Consider the following 20,772-nt stretch of genomic DNA (forward strand, 5'->3'; position numbering starts at 1 on the left):
TAGATGTCCTGGTGGTGCTGGTCACCCAGTACCTTCTTGCCAAGGACTGGTGTGTGGGATGAGTATCCTGGAGGGATACATCACCCCCTTGCATCTGCTGATCCTGCAGGAGTCTAAAAAATAATCGGATTCCTAGAAGGCGGAGAAGGGAACGTGGAGGATTCATGTTGATGGGAGAACCTGATCCAGGTGCAATTCCCGTCCCATCTTTTCCAGCGTTTTTCCAGCTCTTTCCCAGCTACTCCGCCTCGCTGCTGTGTCCTGTAGCGCTCCGGGCATGCTCCTCGTTCAGGCCGTCCCTCCTCCGGCCGCCGCCAGYGCCGGGAGCGGGCAGGGGACAATGACACGCGCGCCCGGAGCCAATTTGCAGCAGAAGGTCGAGACCGTCACGTAGCCAAGCCCAAACAGGGCAGGCAGTTCCCCAAACCGCCTCCTGCCGGAGAGCTCCGCTGGAGTAAAATTGCTTCATTTGAGGGAATACTTTCTTCTAGGGAAAAAAGAAAAGCGGTTGTTGTGAAATATCAGCCTGATCAATAAGAATCCCGAGGCAGTTTCCTTGGAAGTGGATGTTTCCCCGAATCCTGGAGTACCGGTGCTGCTGTTTACCCTCGAGCTGCATCACCGCAGGCCACTCCATGTGGCTTTTGTCCCCCATCCTYGGGCTTCTTTGGCTGGTTTGTAGCGTTGCATCTGTGTCCTCTGTGCGCGCGAGTCCCTTCTCCAACCTGCCCAACAGACCAGCACAGATTGGAGGAACAGATTGGAGCTGGCATGTCAGCAGTGGGGAAAGTTGGGAGAAGCAGCACCCGGCGGCTATCGGGGGAAGAGCGATTTGAATCGCCCCCGTTTTAGGACACAGCTGCTTTTCCCCTGCGTGATCGGAGACCTGACTTGTGAGGAGAAGCCTCCTCCAAGGCTGGAGCGGCGCTGCTGGCAGGTGCAGCAAAACGTGTCCGTGGGGTACGTTGCATCCYGAGGTCTCCTCTCATCTCCGCAAGGGAGTTGGGAGCTGCTGCTGCAGCAGCCGGGAGCAGGAGCTGAATGTTGAGCACTCATGGGGACCTGAGGCTGCTGGTGCACGGAGGATCAGAGCCCCAAAGCGCCCGCTTGCAGACTTGTAGCACCCTGCTCTAAAACCCTAGGGTCTAAACAGGACCCAGAACATAGGCCAGGAAATAGAGCAATGAAGGTTTTGTCYTCTCCCTCCCATCCCTCCCTCTGCTCTTGTTTAGACCCCCAGCTCTGCTGCTGGCTCCTGTGGATAGGGAGAGGAGAAGAGCCCCAGCCTGAACCCGAGCGACAGTGTGGAGCGACTGTACAGACTTTGTGCCTTTTGAACACCAGCAGGAGACCAAGAAGAGGTTTCAAAACTAACTAATTACACGTAACCCTCGCCCAGAGGCAGCTCTTCGCTGGGTGGAAATAGCTATTTCTTTAAACGAGCACCACTAATGACCACATTTGCACGGTCGTTCCCTGCACTTCCTACCTGCCCGGGTACAAATTGGTCTGTGTGCAGAATATTGTGAGGGGAAGTGAGTGTGTGGCAGTACAAGCTGCTCTAAGTCTGCGCTGCCGGCTCCTCCCGGCCATGTGTTCCCACCTCCTTGCTTGCATGGGCACAGCTGGTTCAGAGCTTTATTAAGCTCAGCTCCCTTCCCCGCTTCTGAAACGCTTGCTTGTGTGCAGCTCTGGGCTCCCCAGGACAAGAGGGACGTGGAGCTTCTAGAGAGGGGCCAGTGCAGAGCGACAAAGATGGTTAAGGGACTGGAGCATCTCTCGTGTGGGGAGAGACTGAGTTGTGCCTGCTTAGCCTGGAGAAGGGAAGGCTGAAAGGGGATATGTTCAATATGTACGAATACCTGAAGGGGGAATGTAGGGAAGAAGGGGCCAAGCTCTTCTCGGTGGTGGCCAGTGACAGVACAAGGGGCAATGGGGACAAGTTGAACCCCAGGCAGCTCCATCTCCATGTGAGGAGGAACTTCCTTGGTGTGAGGGTGCAGAGCCCTGGCCCAGGCTGCCCAGGGAGGCTCCTGCTCTGGAGATCTCCCAAACCCGCCGGGATGCGCCCRGGTGCCCCGTGCTCTGGGTGTCCCTGCTGGAGCAGGGGYTGCGCTGGATGATCCCTAGAGGTCCCTTCCAACCTCAGCCATCCTGGGATTGTTTCTCGACTCGAGGGGCTCCCTGAGCTTTGCCTGCTCGGCGTGAGCATCCCTGGCACAGGGGAAGAATGGGGGGGGCATAAATCTGTGTCTGCTGGAGCTGGGGAGGATGAGACCAAGCCTGAGGAGAAGGTAGAAGATGAACCTAGGCTTCCTAAACATCTTGAGCTCTGAATTATCTCCCAGCTAAGAACCTGTAGTTTTGACATCCAGACCTAAGATCTACTTAGATCTTGAGCCACCTAGGGCAGGAACCAGWTTTTCCTCTGTGCCTCCCATAGGATTTTAGGATGGTTTGGGTCGGAGGGGACCTTGGAGGAAACCTCATCCAACAATTTCCTACCTTTATGACCCTAGCTGCTCGTTTAATATCTATACATGTAAATGTTCCAGCAGGTCAGAAAGCCCCTTCCTGCGAGCGTTGGCCAGCAGGGACCTGCTCCCCACTTTGAGCCTTTCCAAAGGCCCTTTTGGCAACTTGCTGCTTGGAAGCTGTTTCATTTCTTCCCCATTAGTATCAGTGAAGTGAAAAGAGGCTCACGGGCTTAATGGGCATGTATTTATTACTGTGTTCTTCCCTCAATCATGTTAGCAGCAGGAAGAGCTGCTCACGCTGTCCCAGACACAGCAGAGAACAATGAATCTATCAGGGTCTAAACAGCATCCCTTTTGGAGAATAATAGCTTTCCAGGCGGTGTTGATGAAGAGCGAAGAGGTCCATTTGCAGTAAACTGTACCTTTTTTCCTCTGGCCTCTTGCTGAATATAAGCCCTGGCTGTACCTGCTGCCCCGCTGCTTCCCTGGCGCGTTGACAAAGTGGCCTTTTSTGTGCTCCAAGGAGCAGCCTGGGCCCCAGGGCTGCTGCAGTGCCCGTGCTCCTCTGCAGCCTGGGCTAGCTGAGGGTTTGGGGCATCATCCGGGCTACTAGGGGCCGATGGAGCTAGAGCCAAAGTGGAAGGGCTGTGCATCGATGCGCCTTAATGAAGCCAAGCTAAATTYGCCCGCCGAAGCTTCTGCTCAGCAGCAGCTCGCCCGTGAGCACCCGAGGATGGAGAGGTAAATTCACCTCTAGATCACGAAGCGGGCTGGATTCACCAGCTCTGCTCGCGGCACGGCAAGCTGAGAGCGTTGGATCTGGAGCGAGTTCCTGGCGCGAGCAAGGAGGCTGCGCTGCGCGCCGTGGCCCGCACCGACGAGTGCTCATTGCTCTGCTGAAACCCTCCTCCGAGGAGGCTCTGAGCATTAATTAGTTAACGTTCATTGAGTGCCACAGTGTTATTTAAGTGCGGTCTTTTTTTTGTCGGTTAGGGCTTGGTTCTCCTTCCACCTACACTGGTTTTAGATCCGTGTGGATCTGTGCGCTCGAGCGCAATTGCTCCTGCTTCCCAGCCCAATTCCAGCCGCTGGGATGACGAGGCAGTGGAGCGGCACAGACGGGCACCACACACACTGGATCCGTACGATTCTCATGCCTTGGCTGGTGCTTCTTGCCCGTTCCCACGTGGCTTGAGCTTCATCTCCTTGGAGCTAACCCCTCTCTAACGTGAAGTTTGCTGGGAGCACGATTGGAAGGTGTCCAAGAGGCAAGATCTCCAAGTGAGGAGCAAGTGCAGCCTGGGAGTTCGGTTACCTTGTTTTTCATGTTCATAGCAAAGCCAGACACCAGATTTGTGTAAATCAACTGCTGGGGGGTAAATCTGGCACCTCATCCAGATTTATAGGCACTTAGGCCGTGTTTAATGCAGAGCCCAAAAGCAGGCAGTTGCACCACTGCAAGCCTTTCTGGAAGCCTTTAACCACAGCCGGCTGGAGCTCTGAGCACGCGTTCGCCTCGGCGTTAAATATCACTTTGCAAGAAGTGGGAACTGTGGGTTTGGGGACTCGAGCTGGAGCAGGCAGGAGGAAGTGGGAGAGAGGCAGGCGCCGCACGAGTGATCACGCTCCTTCGGGAAGGGCTGCGGAGCAGAGCGGATTCAGCSGCAGCTCCGCCGCCCCGCCTCGTGCCTGCCACTGGTTTTCAGGTTTCCTGAAGGACTGAAAATCCTTGTGGGTTTATTTCCTCTCCTGTCACCTGCTGGCCTTCATGGTGAGTAAGTGCTGGAGCTTTTCCAGGATGTTCAGCCTTACAGGAGAGAGAAACCTGAGCTGTTCCTGCTGACTCTGTAGGGAACCTGCTGCTGGGTGCTCCTGCTTCACGTGGTGGCCCTGGTGGGGCTGGAGCTGCCAGGAGAGGAAAGCAACAGGTGAGACCTGCTTGGGAGGAAAAACAGGCACAAGCCTCAATATTGCAGCCTCAGGAAGCTTCTCCTTTCCTCAAATTCCGATTGGGATCCAAAAGATGCCGAACAGGCCATACCCACCAATTAGCTGTKTTTGATACCTCGGGGTGTTTTGTATCTTGGACCATGCACGTTTTGAGCCAGAACTAACCTYTGAAAGAAGATGGAGTGAAATGAGTGCAAGTCATCCAGCCTGGACCCGTCAGCTGGTCAGGGTGAGACAGATTTTCTGGCACAGTGAGTTATGTTTTTACATAACCTTTCTGTTACACCGTTCTGTTTGCTGTGAACAATGAGGACTGGTGCAGGAAGCCCTGGCTTTGGAGGCTGTCCCCTGAGTGACCACATCATAATGAGATGTATGGTCACTGTTGTATGAGAGAATGAGCTTTGCTGTATCACACGCTCCTGGCCCCACTCCGAAATATTTGGAGTCCAGCATGGGGCTGATAATCGGAGCTCTGCTCTGATCAACCTTGCAGCTCCCAGAGTGTGAAACCGCTGGGGTTTCCAGTGGGTGCAAACTGCAGGGAGCTGCCTCGGGAAGCGGGAGCGCTGCGGGTGCGCGCGGGACCACGTGCAAGGGGAGGGAAACAGGGATGGAATCAGGTAACGGCAGCTCGGATGCAATCAGGTAACTGCAGCTCTTCCCCCTTGTGCAGATTTCCTCATCCGCCTTGTCTTCACTAGGGGCATTTTGCAACGCTGAATAGAGGTCGGGCACCYTGTCTTTGCATATACAGCGTGGCTTGCTTAGGTCTGGCCTAACCCGTTGCTCCTCAGTAGCTCTTTGCCAACAACTCTGCCTCGTCCCTATGAATTTTTAACGTGCAGCCGCTCAGCGAGGGCTCTTCTGCAGGCAGCCTTAGTCCTGACGTGGCGTATTTAGGACGCGCACTGCAGGGTTTAAGGCAGCCTGTTTGCATGGCTGCTTGGTGGAGTGCACAGGAGCATCCAAGGAGCCTCCTTGAAGGAAGAGGCGATTGGAGCATCTGCTGCCCATTCCTGACCCACATCTCGGTGTCTCCGTTGGCTCTGCCAGTGTACTGCTCAGCAAGGGAAGCTAAAAGGGTCCTGCCAACCAAAAATCTTAGGTATTCCCCAGAAGTTATTCTTTATCTCCTTAGTGCTGCCTTGGGTCTCCTTAAACTTCTAAACTCATAGAATTTCTTCATAACTGAGTACGGTTCCTGAGCTGAGCTTTTCCAAGGCCACCTGCCCCAGGTTGTGAGCAAAGTGGGTGAAAATCTCTTCCTTGTAGAATTACAGAAAAATAGCAGCCTGGGAAAGATGAGCAGCTGAGCACCTGCCTGCCCGAGCCTGTTGAGGTAGCTTTGCAGAATGGAAATGTGTTAGCTATGGACCAACATGTGGGCCCATGTAGCTKTGGGCTCCTTCCCCTTGTCCGCGTTGTTTCTTTGGTGCAAATCCTTGTTTGTTCCTTGCACACGGATCGGAGGGGTGGCAAAGTGCTTGGCGAGGCTGCAAGCAGCTGCCTGCCCCCTCTCCACTTCTGTGTCCTGGAAATACGGCGGAGCTGCTGGGAAGGAGGATGATCTGGTGGAGGAGACCCACCTCCTCTAGCCGGCCTATATTTAGAGACYGTGGACCGAATCCTAACACACATTCCGCCCGAATCTGGAGTGGTTCCACATGCTCCGGGGAGGATGCTTTGGATTCACGCTTGTATAAATGAGATCAAAATCGGGCTGCTTCGCCACGATGGCCAGAGAGGGTGTGAATGAAATCCCTAACTAAAATAGAGACGTGCTCTCAGAAATGAGCCCCCCAACTGGCGAGGCTGCTCAGAGCACTGGAGCTATTGAAAAAGGCTGCAGACAGAAAATGAATTAGAGGATATAAAAAAAAAAAAAATTAAAAGAAAAAGTGAAAATGAGCTGGCAGAATCCGTAGGTGACTCATCAGGTGCATCTTGTAAAGTCTCCTTCGGAGAAGTAATGAAATCTCATGTTCCAACAATATTTGCAMTGCAGCGGGAAAATGCATAAATATTGGGATCAATTAATGAAATTAGATATCTTGACCAAAACAGCCGCGGAGCTGGCTCGGGAAGCATCCTTCTTCCTTCCCAAGGCGTTTGCGCTTGCCGTGGGAGAGGCAGGATGGTCCCACGTTGCGGTTTCGCTCCTAAGGTGGGATTGCTGGGACCCCGTGTCCCTCATCTATGCCATCTTTGTCCCATGGATGTCCCGAGTCGCCATGTGGACACGATAGCCTGGCCAAAGGCAGGAGAGCCCCGTGAGCTGTCCCGGCTCCCTGTCTCCTGCCCTTTGGATTTTGGGCTTAGCAGCTAGAGCTTGGGTTGACCTCCTAATCAGTAGGTTGCCTTGTTGTTTATAAAAGAGTAATTGCCTCCTTGCAGCAGCGTTTTCACGGATTTGTGTTTGTCTGGGGGAAGCCTTGGATCTCGGGCCATGAAGAATGGCAGAACTTTGTTTCATTCAAGCCTTAATAACAGCGAAACCCCAAAGAAAACCTAACCCCTGGATGCCTGGATGGCCGAGCAAGCACACAGCGCTTAGGTGGGTATTCCGGGGGCTAATCCCAGAAACAGGAGCTCTTCTCAAAGCAAAAAGAGCTATCRCTGTCTTTGGATTGATAAACAGCCGAGTGCAAATCATCAGGTTATCCTAGGCTCCATTTGGCACCGCGGCGGCTGTTGCTGGAATAATTTGCCTGCTTCTGGCATCCACGCTGCAAGAGGATGTTGACAAATTGGAAAGACGTAAAAGAGCCACAAGGGTGGTTAAAAGATTGGCAAGCGCGCACTGCCAGTGAAGCAGCCCGTCTTTTGGCTCCATTTAATTTTTCTGGTGTCTATGTGGGGCTTTTTTCCCCCTTTTTTCTCATTTTTTTGAGCAAAGGGTAAAGGGTGACTTAGACACCTGCGTGAGGAGCAGACTTGGGCAGCTCGGAAAGCTGCTGCACGGACGGGTGTAACAGGAGTTGGAGACAACCCTTAGCTGGAAAGGTGGAAAAGATTTTTTAGTTATAAAGACAGTTTCACTGTGTGACATCTTACTGTAATCGTAGGGTTTTTATTTTTTTTTTTGTTGTCTCTAGAAATATATATATTAAAAAATTCTTTATATATATATAACCTTTATATATATATATAAATATATATATATAATTTAAAAAAAATCTTTTTATATATATATATAAAAAGATTTTTTTTCCAAGCTGTCATTTGCACGTAAGCATCATTCGAGAAGAAAGGTCCTCTGGCCTCGTCATCTAGCAGATGAGTCAGAGGTTGGGCACTGTATTGCAGTGTCTCGTGGTGCTCATTGCCTTGATCTACACACAATTTATAAGATCCTCTGCTTGTGACATGGATTTTCCCCTCATTTGCAGATCTCTGCTCTCTGTGCCTGGCTTGGGATGTTTTGGTGCTGCTAGATTGCAACGATTAGTAAATAAAAGTATGCGTTTGTGAGAGCTTTAAATTCATTCTTTTCTGCTTTTTGAGTATTTTTTCAGTGAGATTTTTCCCTCCCTCTGAAAAAAATGAAAAATAGCAGAGGCTGCCCATGCTGAATCTATTTTGCAGTTTTTATTTGAGGAGATGTTCGCTTATGTGCTGCTGCAGGGTTTGCTCCACCTTTGCTCCCCAGCAAGCTTGGATTTCCGCAGGAATGCTGGGATCTTGTTCAAGGAAAAGTTGCACTAAATCTGTGGCAAGATCGATGCGCAGCAGCTTTAAGAAGATAAAAGTGTAACCTAGATTAATTTTTATTTGTTAATTTATTTATTATACTGTTCTTTCTGTTCTTTCTGATCATTCAAAATAAGAAAGAGGATCTTCTCTCGTGATAGTCCTGCTGGGCACCTGGATTTGACAGAGCTTGAAGTGACAGGAGGAGCCTTAAACAGCAGCCACAGGTCCCGGGAGGATGTTCAAAAGGCTCCTGCTTTAAAGCTGCTCCTGCCCTTCATTTCCTATGGCAGCTCCAAGGCGAATATTTGGGGTTTTGAGTGAAACTTGGGACTGTGAAAGCTCTGCTGCTCTTGCCCAAGTGTAACGTTCTCTCTTCTTTTTCTAGCTGTGGGGAGCTCAAAAAATAAAACAGGTAACGTACCTCTTTTTTTTTCTATATATAAATAGCGGTTTATATGCTTCTCCCCATTTCACTGCTGTTTTCAAATGTGGCATTTTTCCCCCCTTYTTGCTAAATGAGGGAAAAGTGCTGTCCCCTTCTGCATTCCTGGTTTTGTCCGTTGCTGCTGTGTCTTGCCACAGGTCATACATATGCAAAGAACACTATTTCAAGCCACAATTCTGATTTTTCTTTTTGCATTAACATATTTCCAKCTCTTCATTTTTCTCCTTCTTATCTAGTCAAGATATTTCTGGGCTCCAGTCTTTTAAAGATGGTTTGATAATTTCTGAAGGAGACACTTCGCTCCTCAGTGCTTCCAGATCACACAGGGATCCATTTTTCCCCCTGGCCTGCCAGGTTATGCCAAATTCGCACGTAGACCCGTATCTGCAAACGTCTGCAGATGGGGGAAATGTTCCCCCTGTGGTTGTGGTGCATTGTCAATACATATTTACTGTGCTCAGAGAAAGATTCGGTGATAGAATTAGTGGAAGTGATGCTAGAACCCTAGAATCGTTTTTATTAAAATTAAATAGCCTGTCTTCCAAGAAGRTATGGCGTGGATTTTCTGGGAAGAAGAACCCGTTTTCCCACTGGGAATGTTAAATAATGTTTTGGGAATCTTAGGACCTTAGGACTTTGGGAATCTTAGGACTGTGCAACCMCAGCTTAGGCCTCGTGGTGGCCTTGGGTCCTCCTTCCTTGGGCCTTCCTTGGGCCTGCACGTGGTGCAGACCCAGCATGAGGGGACCCTGGTGGCCYGAGTGGTTTGAACTGAAGTGGTTTGAGGGTTTGAACTCTCATCCCCACCAGAGGAGCCAATCCTGCCCCAGATTCCCTGTTTTCCCCCCTCCTCGAGCTGCATTTTCCCTGCCTGGGCGCAGGCACAGCAGTGGGTGGCCTTGAGGGATGTCGTGCTGCCAAGCAAGAGACGCTTCCACACTTCATGTTGTTAGGCGCTCGTGCTAAATTATGTCAGGCATCCTTAAAAGAGACAGGAGAACCAGAAGCCGGAGCAGCTTTTGTGGAGCCTGCTGAACAATAGCTGGCTGGGGTGCGCGCCGAAGGCCTCTCCTCTCCCTCACGAGGCGTGCGGCCCGCTGCGTCCTTACGGCTCGCCCCCCGTCGCAGTGCCTTCACTCCAGGGCTCTTTGCCTCTATTTTTTGACTCTTTTGCAGGCCATCATCCACCCCGACACAAACGAGACCATCTTCATGCCCTTCCGGATGTCAGGTACGGCGGAGCCGCGTCRGGAAGGCGCCCAACGGGCTGCACAGCTGTAGGGAACGCTGCCTTTTTCACCCCTCCTGCTTTTGCGCTCCTTTGAGGCTAAGATCACCAACCAATTCAAACACCAAACAAAAATCGAGGAGAAATTGCACCCTAAGCACCTGTGAGGTGTCAGTTCTTAGTGTTTTCCTCTCCCTCGGATATTTTGAAGTGGATCCAAGCTGATGGCCCTGCCAGCATCTCCATCCCTGGGGTGGTCACTTTGACTTTGTAAAGGAAGACACTGGGTGCCCARCAAGCACCTTGGTGCCTTGCAGTCCAGGCAAGGGGATGAGCCCCATTTCTTGGTGCGCGGTGGCACGTGGCAGCCACAGCAGTGAGGAACCTTGGTGACCACAGGCTGGCCTTGGCCATGCTCCTTCCCCTCTGGAGACTGCCTTAAATAAGGCGGAGAGAATTAAACCCGTCAGCTTTCCTCCTCTTAGCAGCACCTTTCCTGCATGTCTCATCTTCACGTGAYGGAGCCACATGGGAAAAGTAGCGGGGTTGATGGGCTCCATTCTCCAGGTTATTTTAAGGGCAAGGTGCAGAAGAGAAAATCCAGGGCCCTCTCCTYGGCTGCCTTGTTTTTAGCTTTTGAAAACCCTTTCTTCCTGTAAGGTCTTTGCCCTTTCTGACTCAATTGGTGCCATAAGGCTTAATTCAGGAGTGGGGGTAAAATGCTCTGAGACGTCTAGTGGAAGTCGTGAAAATGATTTATAAGGAGCATAAGAATTGGCAGCCTTCATGGGGGGTGGAAATGTGAAGCATTTGAATCTATTTATTTATTTTTGTGGCACTCATTAAGATTTGAGCTAAAGGCTCATGATTGCAGCAAGCTTTCCTGATTTCTGCCAGTAGTATTAAAGGAGGCCCTCTCTCTCCTCTATTTTGCCTGGACACAAATGTAATTTCTCCAAAGGGTGTGTGCCCTGTTGCTTTTTGTGCTCACCCAGAAATAAATAGGTTACCGTTTATATAGATACAGATATTTATAACCATAAAGCCGTTCTTGGAGCTGCTGATGGAGCGAGGGCACCAGGAGGTCCCCATGGATGTGGGGACATCCTCCTGCTCCTGAACACGGACTCTGCAGCTTCCCGGACCAGTTCCCGAGCGCTTCCCTGTTGGAAACGGGGTCCAGCAAGAAGAGGGGCAGAGGAAGCAGGGCCGTTTTCTCCCAGGGAGCTGCTGGGAGGGTCTGCTGAGCAGCAGAGCTGGCACCGGGGAGGGAACAGATTGTACGAGCAGGAAGGGGGGCAGGATCCCCCTCCGGTGGCAGGGAGCCATTGGGTCAGTCAAGTCCTCGCGGCGGCTGGGGGGTCTGGGGGGCACCTCCTGGTGCACAAGCCAAAAAAGAGGGTGACAAGGACGTTTGGCAGAGCCCGGGGGGCCGTTCCGGCCTGCCCCTCGTGCCCTAGCCCAGCAACACGCTTAGCTGCTCAGCTGGGATCTCTCTCACCCCCAAAATGTGTGCACTAAAATGCATCTTTTTCCCCTGTATTTTCCCATTTTTCCAGGTTACATTCCCTTCGGAACGCCCATTGTAAGTACTCGAGCATCCCCGCCGGCCGCGTGGCACCTTGTAGGGAGCGGGCCCGTTCTAGCGCTCGCCCTTGCCCTGTCACCACCCCGGGGTGACACAGATCCCCCCGGGCTTGCATCTTCTCTGCACACACTCGCCAGGCTTGCACCGTGCAAAATACACCCCGTGGATCGCACTGCTGTGCTGAGGGTTATTTGCCTGCTCAAAATACTCCCCCTGTCAACCCGAGCACCTACAAGCGCTCCGGCTGTTTTCTTTATTTTTAAACAACATTTCCAGCTTTTTATTTCCGTTTTGCAAAGGGAAGCCCGAGCTGAGCTCCTGCAAAATGCAACTTTTGCAACTCTGGGATTAATGTTGAGGCTTATTTTTCTCCCCGTCTTGCCCATTTTACGAGTCGCTTCCCTAATGTGACAAGTCTAGAGAGCATCCCGAGGCCCCTGATGTGCTTTCTCTTTCATTAGTTAAAACCACAAGTGCTTTAAATTAAAACCACGAGTGCTTTATACAGATTTATTGCTGAAAACATTTTTAGTTTGTGTTTGTTAGAAAAGTTAATGTAGCAAAACYGGCTAAATTTTAATCTTTCTAAACCCAACAGGCCAGGGCACAGGGCTTACCTAAAGGTAGCGGTCCTTTCCAAAATGAGGCTAACAGGGTTGCTAAAGCCTAAAAGCAGAAACCATCGCGGCTGTTGCTATTTGTTGTTGTATGTAACATTTTGACGGTAGCTTTGTATGGGGCCTTTTAAAAAGAAAAGGTTAAACAAAAATGAGTTAACGATCAAATTGACAATGAAATCGGCCCAAATCCAGAGCTGTCAGAGGAGCCGAGAGCTGTCAGATGAGCCCAATTTCACTAGCTGTAAAGGATAAACTGGAACCTCTTGTCATTTAAAAAAAAAAAGAAAAAAAAAAAAAGAAACCAAACGTTTCAAATGTTAAAATTAAAATGTAACATTTATGCCAATCGATCTGTGAAATTTAGTGACAAAATTGGCAGCCTGCTCTAGCATAAAAACAGTTTGAGTCTTGCATTTAACATAGGGGGATGGGATTTCCTCAAGAGAGGCTTAATGTGCCTGGCTTTGCTCCGGCTCAACCACCCTGGGGGGCTTTGCTGGGCTCAGGTCCATGTCCCGGCTCCTCGGGTCCCCTGAAACACCCTGYGTGCGTTTTTGCCCGAAACACAGTAAATTATGCCATTATTGGCTGCCCAGTTGTCCTGTGGCTAATGCAAAGTGGGGTTGTGGAGTTGAGCTCCTGGGGTAGGAGGCTGAGGTGCTGCTGACGAGGCCGTGTCTTTTTTTGCCCCCAGCAACASCCCTGTGGTCCTGTGCTGTGCGTAGGGCCCGGGGTCGCTCCCTCCAGCGCCCCAGCCCCGCGTCTGGGTCTGAGGCACAAAAATGATCTACACGTTTAGGTGAACTCCCTTCCACGGGTGGTTTTATCCACGGAGGAGAAGCTTCGCCCTCCTGAAGGGCTTCTCAGGGCGGGTGGAGAAGCAGCCGCCGCGTTACGGGGTTTGTGCCGCAGGAGTCGGGAGCTCCCGCTGGCCCCGCAGCCGCCTGGGGTTTGGGATTTCATCTCAAACACATCCAGTGACAAAAGAATAAAGCAAATTTCCAGCCTCGGTCCTCCGGGAATTCAGGAGGCCTCGCTCGGACTTCCGAAGGCTCCAAGAGGCCCCACGGGTTGGCCTGTAACCCAGCGCCTCCGAGACACGAGGCTGGGTCGGGACTAGGAGACTGGAGCTCCTAGCACGGATGTACCCCGAGCTCCTCATTGCTGACAGCTCCTCGGGTGTTCAGCCCTGCCTTTTTGGCCTGAAACGGCCATTCACACCTAATGGGCAATTAAATTCCCTAGTCGCTACTTTTCTGGTGTTTGGGAGCTTTTTTTATTTTGTTTTCCTTCTTAGTTATTTTTTCCCCTGACAGTAATTAAAAGTGAAACTGTACATTTCTTGACAGACTCTTGCACATATGGAGAGTTTGCATTTAAACGTGCCTCTTTCAGTCATACAGATTTTGGGTGCGCTTTTATTTATTTATTTTCCCCTTGTATTTTTCCCCGCGCGGAGCTTCAGCTGACAAAGTAGTCGCTGCCGGCAGCCTTCCCTCTCCTCCCAAGCCTCATTAGCCCTGCGGCTTCGGAGTCAAAGCCGGGGCCCGGAGGAGCTTCGCCTATTGAATTGCCTTGGCCCAGACCAGCAGATCTGTAATTAGTGGCCAGATCCAAGCGGTAAATTAGCGCAACTCGCCCGGGCTGGCGCGCGGCCAGCGCACCGAGTCGCTGCAACTTYGAGAAGGGCCGTAGGAGGAAAAGCTGGAGGAGGAAGGGGAGAAGATGGGAATTAAATCAGGCCTCCCAGCCCCTTTACCCTTTTGTTTGTTGTGATTTCTCTGCTAAGTCCGCGGRTGCAGAAGTTGCCTCCTCTGCTGCTGCGGATGTGCGAAGAGCTCTTGGTGGCCCGGCTGGAGCGGGGCCGGTTCCTTTGCCCTCCGCTGCTGCAGGAATCCAGCTAGAGCAGCTGCTCCACACCCGGGGCTCGTTCCCTTTCTGCCCTGACAGGCAACAGAGAGAATTTCCATTCACATTTTTTCCAGAGTGCCCCCAAAAAGACATCTATTTTTAGTTAAAAGGCGTTGTTTGGCCTTTCTTTTTATATTCTCAACAAAGACGCCTGTCGTTTTGTTACATGAAGGGCAGCTTCCTCAGAAGCTCTCAGCAATGACAGGAGTTAAGGGGGAGAAAACAACAGGAGTGAGAATCATCACRTCTGACCCGTCCTTAGCTGGGAACTTCTCCTCTGGAAACACGTGTTCGAGTTCATCAATGGGGGTCCCAGTGCTTGGCATCTCTTTCTTCCTCTTCAGYTTCCCGCTTTTTAAGAGGAAACACGGCCACAAATCAAGGCAGGAAAGGGCAGGTTGAATACTCACGGGTGGAAAAGACGTGGGGGCCGTTRAGGATTAGGGAGCAGGTTTATACTGCGTTTGGTAACGTGTGGCACGTGGTCCCCATGCTGCAAAGGGTGACCTCATGGAGCCGAGTGTCTCACCTCTGGCCAGATGTGCAGCACGGGCTGCTTTAAAAGCCTTTCTGGTTGATCCCCGTCATCCTGCTGAGCTCCCAGCCCCAGCAGGAGTCTTCGCAGCTCTGRATATGACACATCAACAATCCCCTTCTCTTAAAACAAAATTCAGGCTCCCAAACAGGAGCACATGTGCTTCCAGGTGGCACTCCTGTCTTCAGATGTTCAAATCGGATTTCTCTCCTAGTCTTGGAGCAGGGAATGTGCCAAATTAAAATACACAGAAAAAAAAAAAAAGAAAAAAACCTCACTGCCAATAGTAACAATTTTCAACTCTTTTATTAATGCAACATTTGAGCTATATTCTAGAAATACCCATATTTAATAATTGATTGTAGTTTAACATACCAATCTGTAAATAGCATATATGGCCACTCACCATGATATAAACCCAGAAATTAAGGTAATTTAATTATGGCAGTGGAAGTGAACTTGCTGTTTGAGTGCCCACAAGAGCAGCACGAAGCAGCCAACAGTTAGTAAGAACCTCTCTTCTCTTGCAGGTCGTGGGTCTTCTCTTGCCCAACCAGACCTTGGCATCCACCGTTTTTTGGCAGGTAAGGCCAAAAACGTACACACCGTGCACCCAATGTGTGGAGAATGGGATGCAAAGGGGAGCAGAAATCGATTTGTCCACGTGAGCAACGCTTTAGTTAATGAGATGATGTGACTGGGTATAATTGGGAAGAGTTTTGGTAGGTCTGGGATGTGCTGAAAGGGAGCTCTTGGGCCTGCTTGTGGTGCCCTGCACTCTGTGCCACCATGGACACCGTGCAAGGGAGGTGCAAGATGGCACTTGAGCTCAAAATCAGCTTTTTAGAGTGTTTTTTCCTTTGTGCAGGTGTAAATGATTGCACAGTGTGCACTTCCATGGAAACCTAGGCCCTGATGTTCACGCATTGGCTCTTTCWAAGTGCTCTGTCAAGTAGTAGGAATCTACCTTGGAAAATTCCTGTTTGGAGGTCCCAGTTATCCACAGGACTGGGACAGCAAGAGGTCCCCGGTGTTGAGGAATTTGGGGATAGCTGTAGATTATAAAGGCAAAGAGCTTTGCATTCGATGCACTAAATAAATAGGAAGTAATGTGTCCCTGGGAAATAAATCGGGTTTATTGGTATTATGCCCCAGTAAAATTCTGGGAGTTAAGAGGAAGAGGAGGATGTGTGTGTGTGAAAGAATTTTACCCATTGCAAACTTAGGATTTAAGAAGAATTTCGATAATAGCTGAAATAGCCAAGTAAGTTATTTTCAGACTCGTTTTTAATTGCCAGTGCCTTTTTTATTATTATTATCTACAATGTAAGTTATGATAGAGAATTTCATGGTTAATGAATATCAAAGCAGCAGTGGGTCTGCCTAGCATGTAAGAAAGACTGTGCAGAACTGAGAAAATAATAAATATATCCCTTGTGGCTTGATTAATTTAGCCATGAGTTGTGGCCACATGGCAATGTGCTGGGAATAGGACTCTGGCTGGAGATGCCCAGAAACATTCCTAGTTTTAAAGGACCATTTACCTCACTTTTTTTTTTTTTTAATACTTCTAAGATGGAAAGGGGAGTCACCCTCAAGTGATTAAAGGGTGAGCCAACCTAAGCAACTAGTTTGGACTAGGTGTAGGTGCCTCAAGTTAGGAGAACATATTCCCATCGTTGCTGCGTAGCGAGTCTAAATGTAGTCAGAGGAACCTTTCAGCGTGAGGAGGGTGGAATAATCCTTTTGGAACTGGAAAGAATATTTAAAACACAAAATCAAAAATGAACTTCAAGGAGACATTAATTAACAAAATACACAGACTTCAAGTTCCAAGCCAATTTTAGCGCAGCGTTGGTTTCACTGGGAGTTAGATGTGCTAGGTAGAACTTGGCAAGGCATACGTAGGAATCGAACTGCTTGACAAACTGTCAGATTTTGTTTATGGCTCTTCAGAGATGATCAGATGCAAAACGATCCTGCTAGAGTGAGGGCTTGTAGCGGGAAAGTCCAGGAACCAGAGACCCGTGGAGAAGCTGCAGTTCAGTGAATGGTTCTCAAGCTTTTCCAGGTCATAACCTGCGGGATCTATCATCAAACTGGAGAGCCCCAAATTGGAGAGCTATTTTAGAGGTCCCACCCTAATTTCTTATTCCTTCTCACTCCAAAAATACGACGAACGTGAAGCTTTCCAGACAAAGAACATTCATACCTCCCCTTCAGCGTTCCTACTTCTATTTTTCTTCTGTCCTCCCTCACCATCATCATTCTGACTCTCATTTTCCCTGTCCTTTCCCCCTCCTTTCCTGATTCTTTCCCCTCTTTTCCCTTCCCAAGCTCATTTCCCAAGTTCTGGGCAGCAGCTGGAGAAGAGCAGCCCTAGACTGCTGTGCTTTAACCCCAGCACCCTGGGCACCCCAGGGCATGTCAAGTATAGGCCCAAGGTAAGGAGTCATCAGGGCAATGACTGCATTTTGAGCCCTGCTCTTGCTGACCAAAGCAGCCACCCTCTGCTAGTCCCTCATGCCCGCAGGACAATGGACGTTGGCCACTGTTGTCTGAAAAAGGGCGAATGGGAAGAGTTGGAGCATGCAGAGACATCACCCCAAGGCTCAGCAGGTGTCAGGCCTCCAGCCAGGAGGACAGCAGAGGTCAAGGATGGGCAGTGAGGATATTTCCAATGTGGAGATCACTTAGGGCAGGAAGAATATCCAAACAAATGTCTACATCTCTCTCTGAAAAGAAGATTCATCTGGATAAGCAGGGCAGGATTTCGGGGCTATGCATGTGACTGCATTAACAGCAGTCTATAGGAGCCTCCTATAGCACCTTACAGAGGACCTGATGCCCATGACAGATGCATTTCACATAGCTCTAGCCTGGTCTGATGGACCCGAGTCCCTTGGCGGTTGTTGAAGTGTCTTAGGTGCATGCCCAGCTTGGAGTGGTCAGAAGGGGCTGCATGATCTTGAAGGTCTTTTTCAACCATAATGATTCTAAGGGAACACAAGGCATGTGTGTCGAGATGCTGGTTTATTTGAAGCARAGCATGGGAGGATATGTGGGGACAGGGAGGAGATACGCTTTGAAGGTGGCCTCTTGACCTGCTCACGTGGACGTGTCCTGTGACTGCTCGGAAATGGGTCTATGTTCAACAGGGAAACCCTATTTCTACCTGCCTTGTGGTCCAGTGTGGGGCAGAAGCATCTTGGCTCTTTGGGATTCTTCAGTGGAAGTTTTTAGAAAGAGGARTTTTCTAAAAACCCTCTAGTAAATTGAGACAGATTTCCAGCATTTGTTGGCAAGCTGAATTCTTTTTTTTTTTTTTTTCAATTTAAAGAAAACAAACAAAAGATATTTTGCTAGGTGAGATATTCCTTGATAGCAAATTGTGATTGGCAGGGAGAACATCTTCCTGGGCTTTGGCTTTGCAGTGACTAGGCACTCCCCATGCTGTAGTGCCTTGCTTCRCTCCACATCATGACTGTTCTCTTTCCCCACTTCTCATTTCCCCCTCACCTCTCAGTTTTAACCACTGCTGACAAGGAATCAAGTTCTATCAATAGTCTAAAGTGAAAATATCGTGTTTATGGAGTGGAAACGGTTGTTTTCTTCTTGTTCCTAGTAGCTGCTGTGGATAAAGCCCTTCGGGAATGTGGTGCTACTCTTCCCTAGCTGCTGAAATACTTCTGTCCTAAACCTTTCTCYGAGAAGTTAGGGACAGAAATACCAACGTAGTGTCATCTGTGTCCCTAAAATGCTGCATTTGCTCAATTGATGCATCCTATGACCCATTGTTTGAGAMCCATGGAGCTTAATAAAGGACAGGAAATCAGGCTGCTGGACTTGCTGTAATGTATTACAGCTGTTTATAAGGATTTACGGGAGCAGTGTATAATATTGAAGTCGCCACCAACCACAGACTCCATTGGCACTGCATTAATAAAAGAAAAAAAGGTTTTACATAAAGCTGCAGTGTTTAGATTGCTTTTGCTCATAATTTTGAAGTAAGTTTATGTTCAGAGCCAGTCCTTTATTTCCATGTACCTGTGCTTGCAGTTGTGCATGTGCTTAATACAAATTTAGCGCGAGTGCATTAGAGCAGATCTATTGCATGCACTTAGAAAAGAAGTAACAAGTGGTGAGCAGGTATGGAGGGAGACGACTTTTCCTGTGCCGCTCGTGTGTTTACAGATTGATTCTTGCAAAGTTGTGTTCATGTCTCCCTCTTTTTGTTTCCTTTTTAGTGGTTGAATCAGAGCCACAATGCGTGCGTCAACTATGCAAACCGAAACGCGACAAAGGTGAGGAGACCCAACATATGCAGAGCCTGCAGCAAGGCTGATCTGTTTTGACACAGAAACATAAATCCTGTCTCTTTGCTGTTAATAGAAACTATGGAGTAGGCACTGCGATGAATTTATAGATTGGCCGTTCTCCTATATAGGATTTGAATTTAAACTTAGGCTGGAAATGACATGAGCGTTTTGCTTGTATTCCAGTCCATAGATGTGCTTGTCACTAGACACTAGTGGCACCAGTCACTGAAACTCCTTGGCACAGATTACGAGCTGCCCTGCAGAGTATTGCTGGTCAGAACTTAGGTAGAAAACTCTCTATAAAAAGTATTATGTGTATTGCTGCATCCAAGAGCATGTAAACATGAGATTTCTGGATTACAAAACTCTGCTGTTTTATGCTTAATACCCATCAAGTTAGATAAATGTCCTAGTTTTTCTTTCAGATCTTCAAATCACCCAAGGTGCATAAGTAATGCTGGCTCAGCAATAAGTTCTCTCTGAGCTAAACCATTACATCATTTTAACTAATATGAAAYGGCTTAATTTGAGATGGGAATGAGCAAAAAGGTAGGTATTTGGATTTGCATGTAGCAGCAGAAGGCTCCRTGATCACGCTTGCCTCTTCTAAGGACTTTGTACCAGCAATACTCCTGCAGAGGTTGCCACAGAAGCGAAGTGGTGCTGTTCCAGCTCTCTTCTGCTCATCACTTTTGTGGTTTTCATTCCTTCTTGGGCTGCTGGAAGCTCATGAAAGGAAGCTGAAYTGGAAACCATCCATCTCATCAGGATAACTTTTCAAAGACACGTATTTAACTTGGAGAGTTTGGGGTTCATCACTAGTGTATAAGGGTGCTAGTATTTTTATTGTTTGCTAAATCACATTCAGATACCTTCTTTAAGCTGAGAACATTATAATTTTCTGGTGCCAATTAATTTTCCATTACATTTAACCTTGTTCATGAAGCTACAATTTTCCTTGGTTTTGCCACTACTAAATGACAGCCCATGTGTCACGGAACAACATGACAAAATTAAACCTGTCTCTAGTTTAAAAAGAAAAATCAAAAACAAAGAACAGAAAAAAAACAGTTGTATTTTAAAAACCAAAAGTATATTTGTTGAAAATATGTTGTTTTTGTTTTCAAAGCCTTCCCCGACATCGAAGTTCATCCAGGGATACTTGGGAGCTGTGATAAGTGCTGTCTCAATTGCAGTGGGTAACGCTTTATATATTTCACTACTAACTGCTTCCTTGCAGTAGTACTCTAGTGCTTTTGAGATACTTATTTGATTTGCCAAGCATGTTTATTTTAATTGACATAAATCTGTCTACATGACGGGAAAGCAGCTTAGCTGGGAGGTGTCTCTGGCCATGCATGCCCCAACTTTGCTTACGTGTCCTGCACTGTGCACTGCTTGGCTCCATGCACGGGAACTCTTGAGTCTGTCTTTCCTGCTGAGCAAACTCGCTTGCATTGCCCATTTCTGTGCAATTAATTATCTGCACTTGCATTAACTTCCTTTGGATTAGCCTAGTCCAAGTTAGTGCCCAACGGAGTGACCTTGAGGCTGCACCTAGTGCCCGTGTGACAGCTGATGGGCTGGATGGACTTGGGCTTTTGGAAATGCTCCCCTGGTGGGTCAACACCTACACCTAAATGAATGGAAATGCTCCAGCTGAAATCTTCTACCTGTGGGCATCGTGCAAGCAGGAATCAATATTCAAGTTGTAGTTGATGTCCTCTGTAGTAATGGAGCCCTTAAAAGCTAAAATCACTGAAATTGAGATTTGTGGAGTTACCATCAGGCTCCCCAGCAGCACAAGTGCTTTTCTTTGACAGCTAATTCCCAGGGAGGTAGATACAACTTAAGTGAGTTACCTTTCCTGATGGCTTTTCTGTATGACTGTATTTTTCCTCCTGGAACTTTAAAGGTCCCAAAGCAGTTTTGACTTTGAGCAAAACTTCTCCCTCTGTCTCAAACCACCAACATCCTTTTCCAGACCTTCTTCTGCAAACAGA

The 20,772-nt window shown here is 48.8% G+C and overlaps 1 protein-coding gene across 1 annotated transcript in view; it reads left to right on the forward strand.

Moving 5' to 3' along the window:
* Positions 1–20,772, forward strand: part of SFXN5 (sideroflexin 5) — a 90,916-nt gene that overhangs the window by 26,077 nt on the left and 44,067 nt on the right. Inside the window, exons 4-9 of the mRNA XM_026048902.1 lie at positions 8,509–8,535; positions 9,745–9,799; positions 11,356–11,381; positions 14,981–15,034; positions 18,698–18,754; positions 19,899–19,964. Of these exons, the coding sequence (XP_025904687.1) occupies positions 8,509–8,535; positions 9,745–9,799; positions 11,356–11,381; positions 14,981–15,034; positions 18,698–18,754; positions 19,899–19,964 (285 nt within the window). The remainder of the gene's footprint in view (positions 1–8,508; positions 8,536–9,744; positions 9,800–11,355; positions 11,382–14,980; positions 15,035–18,697; positions 18,755–19,898; positions 19,965–20,772) is intronic.

Source organism: Nothoprocta perdicaria, unplaced genomic scaffold, assembly GCF_003342845.1.
Source record: "Nothoprocta perdicaria isolate Ctin4 unplaced genomic scaffold, notPer1 scaffold_58, whole genome shotgun sequence".
NCBI classification, from domain to species: Eukaryota; Metazoa; Chordata; class Aves; order Tinamiformes; family Tinamidae; genus Nothoprocta; species Nothoprocta perdicaria.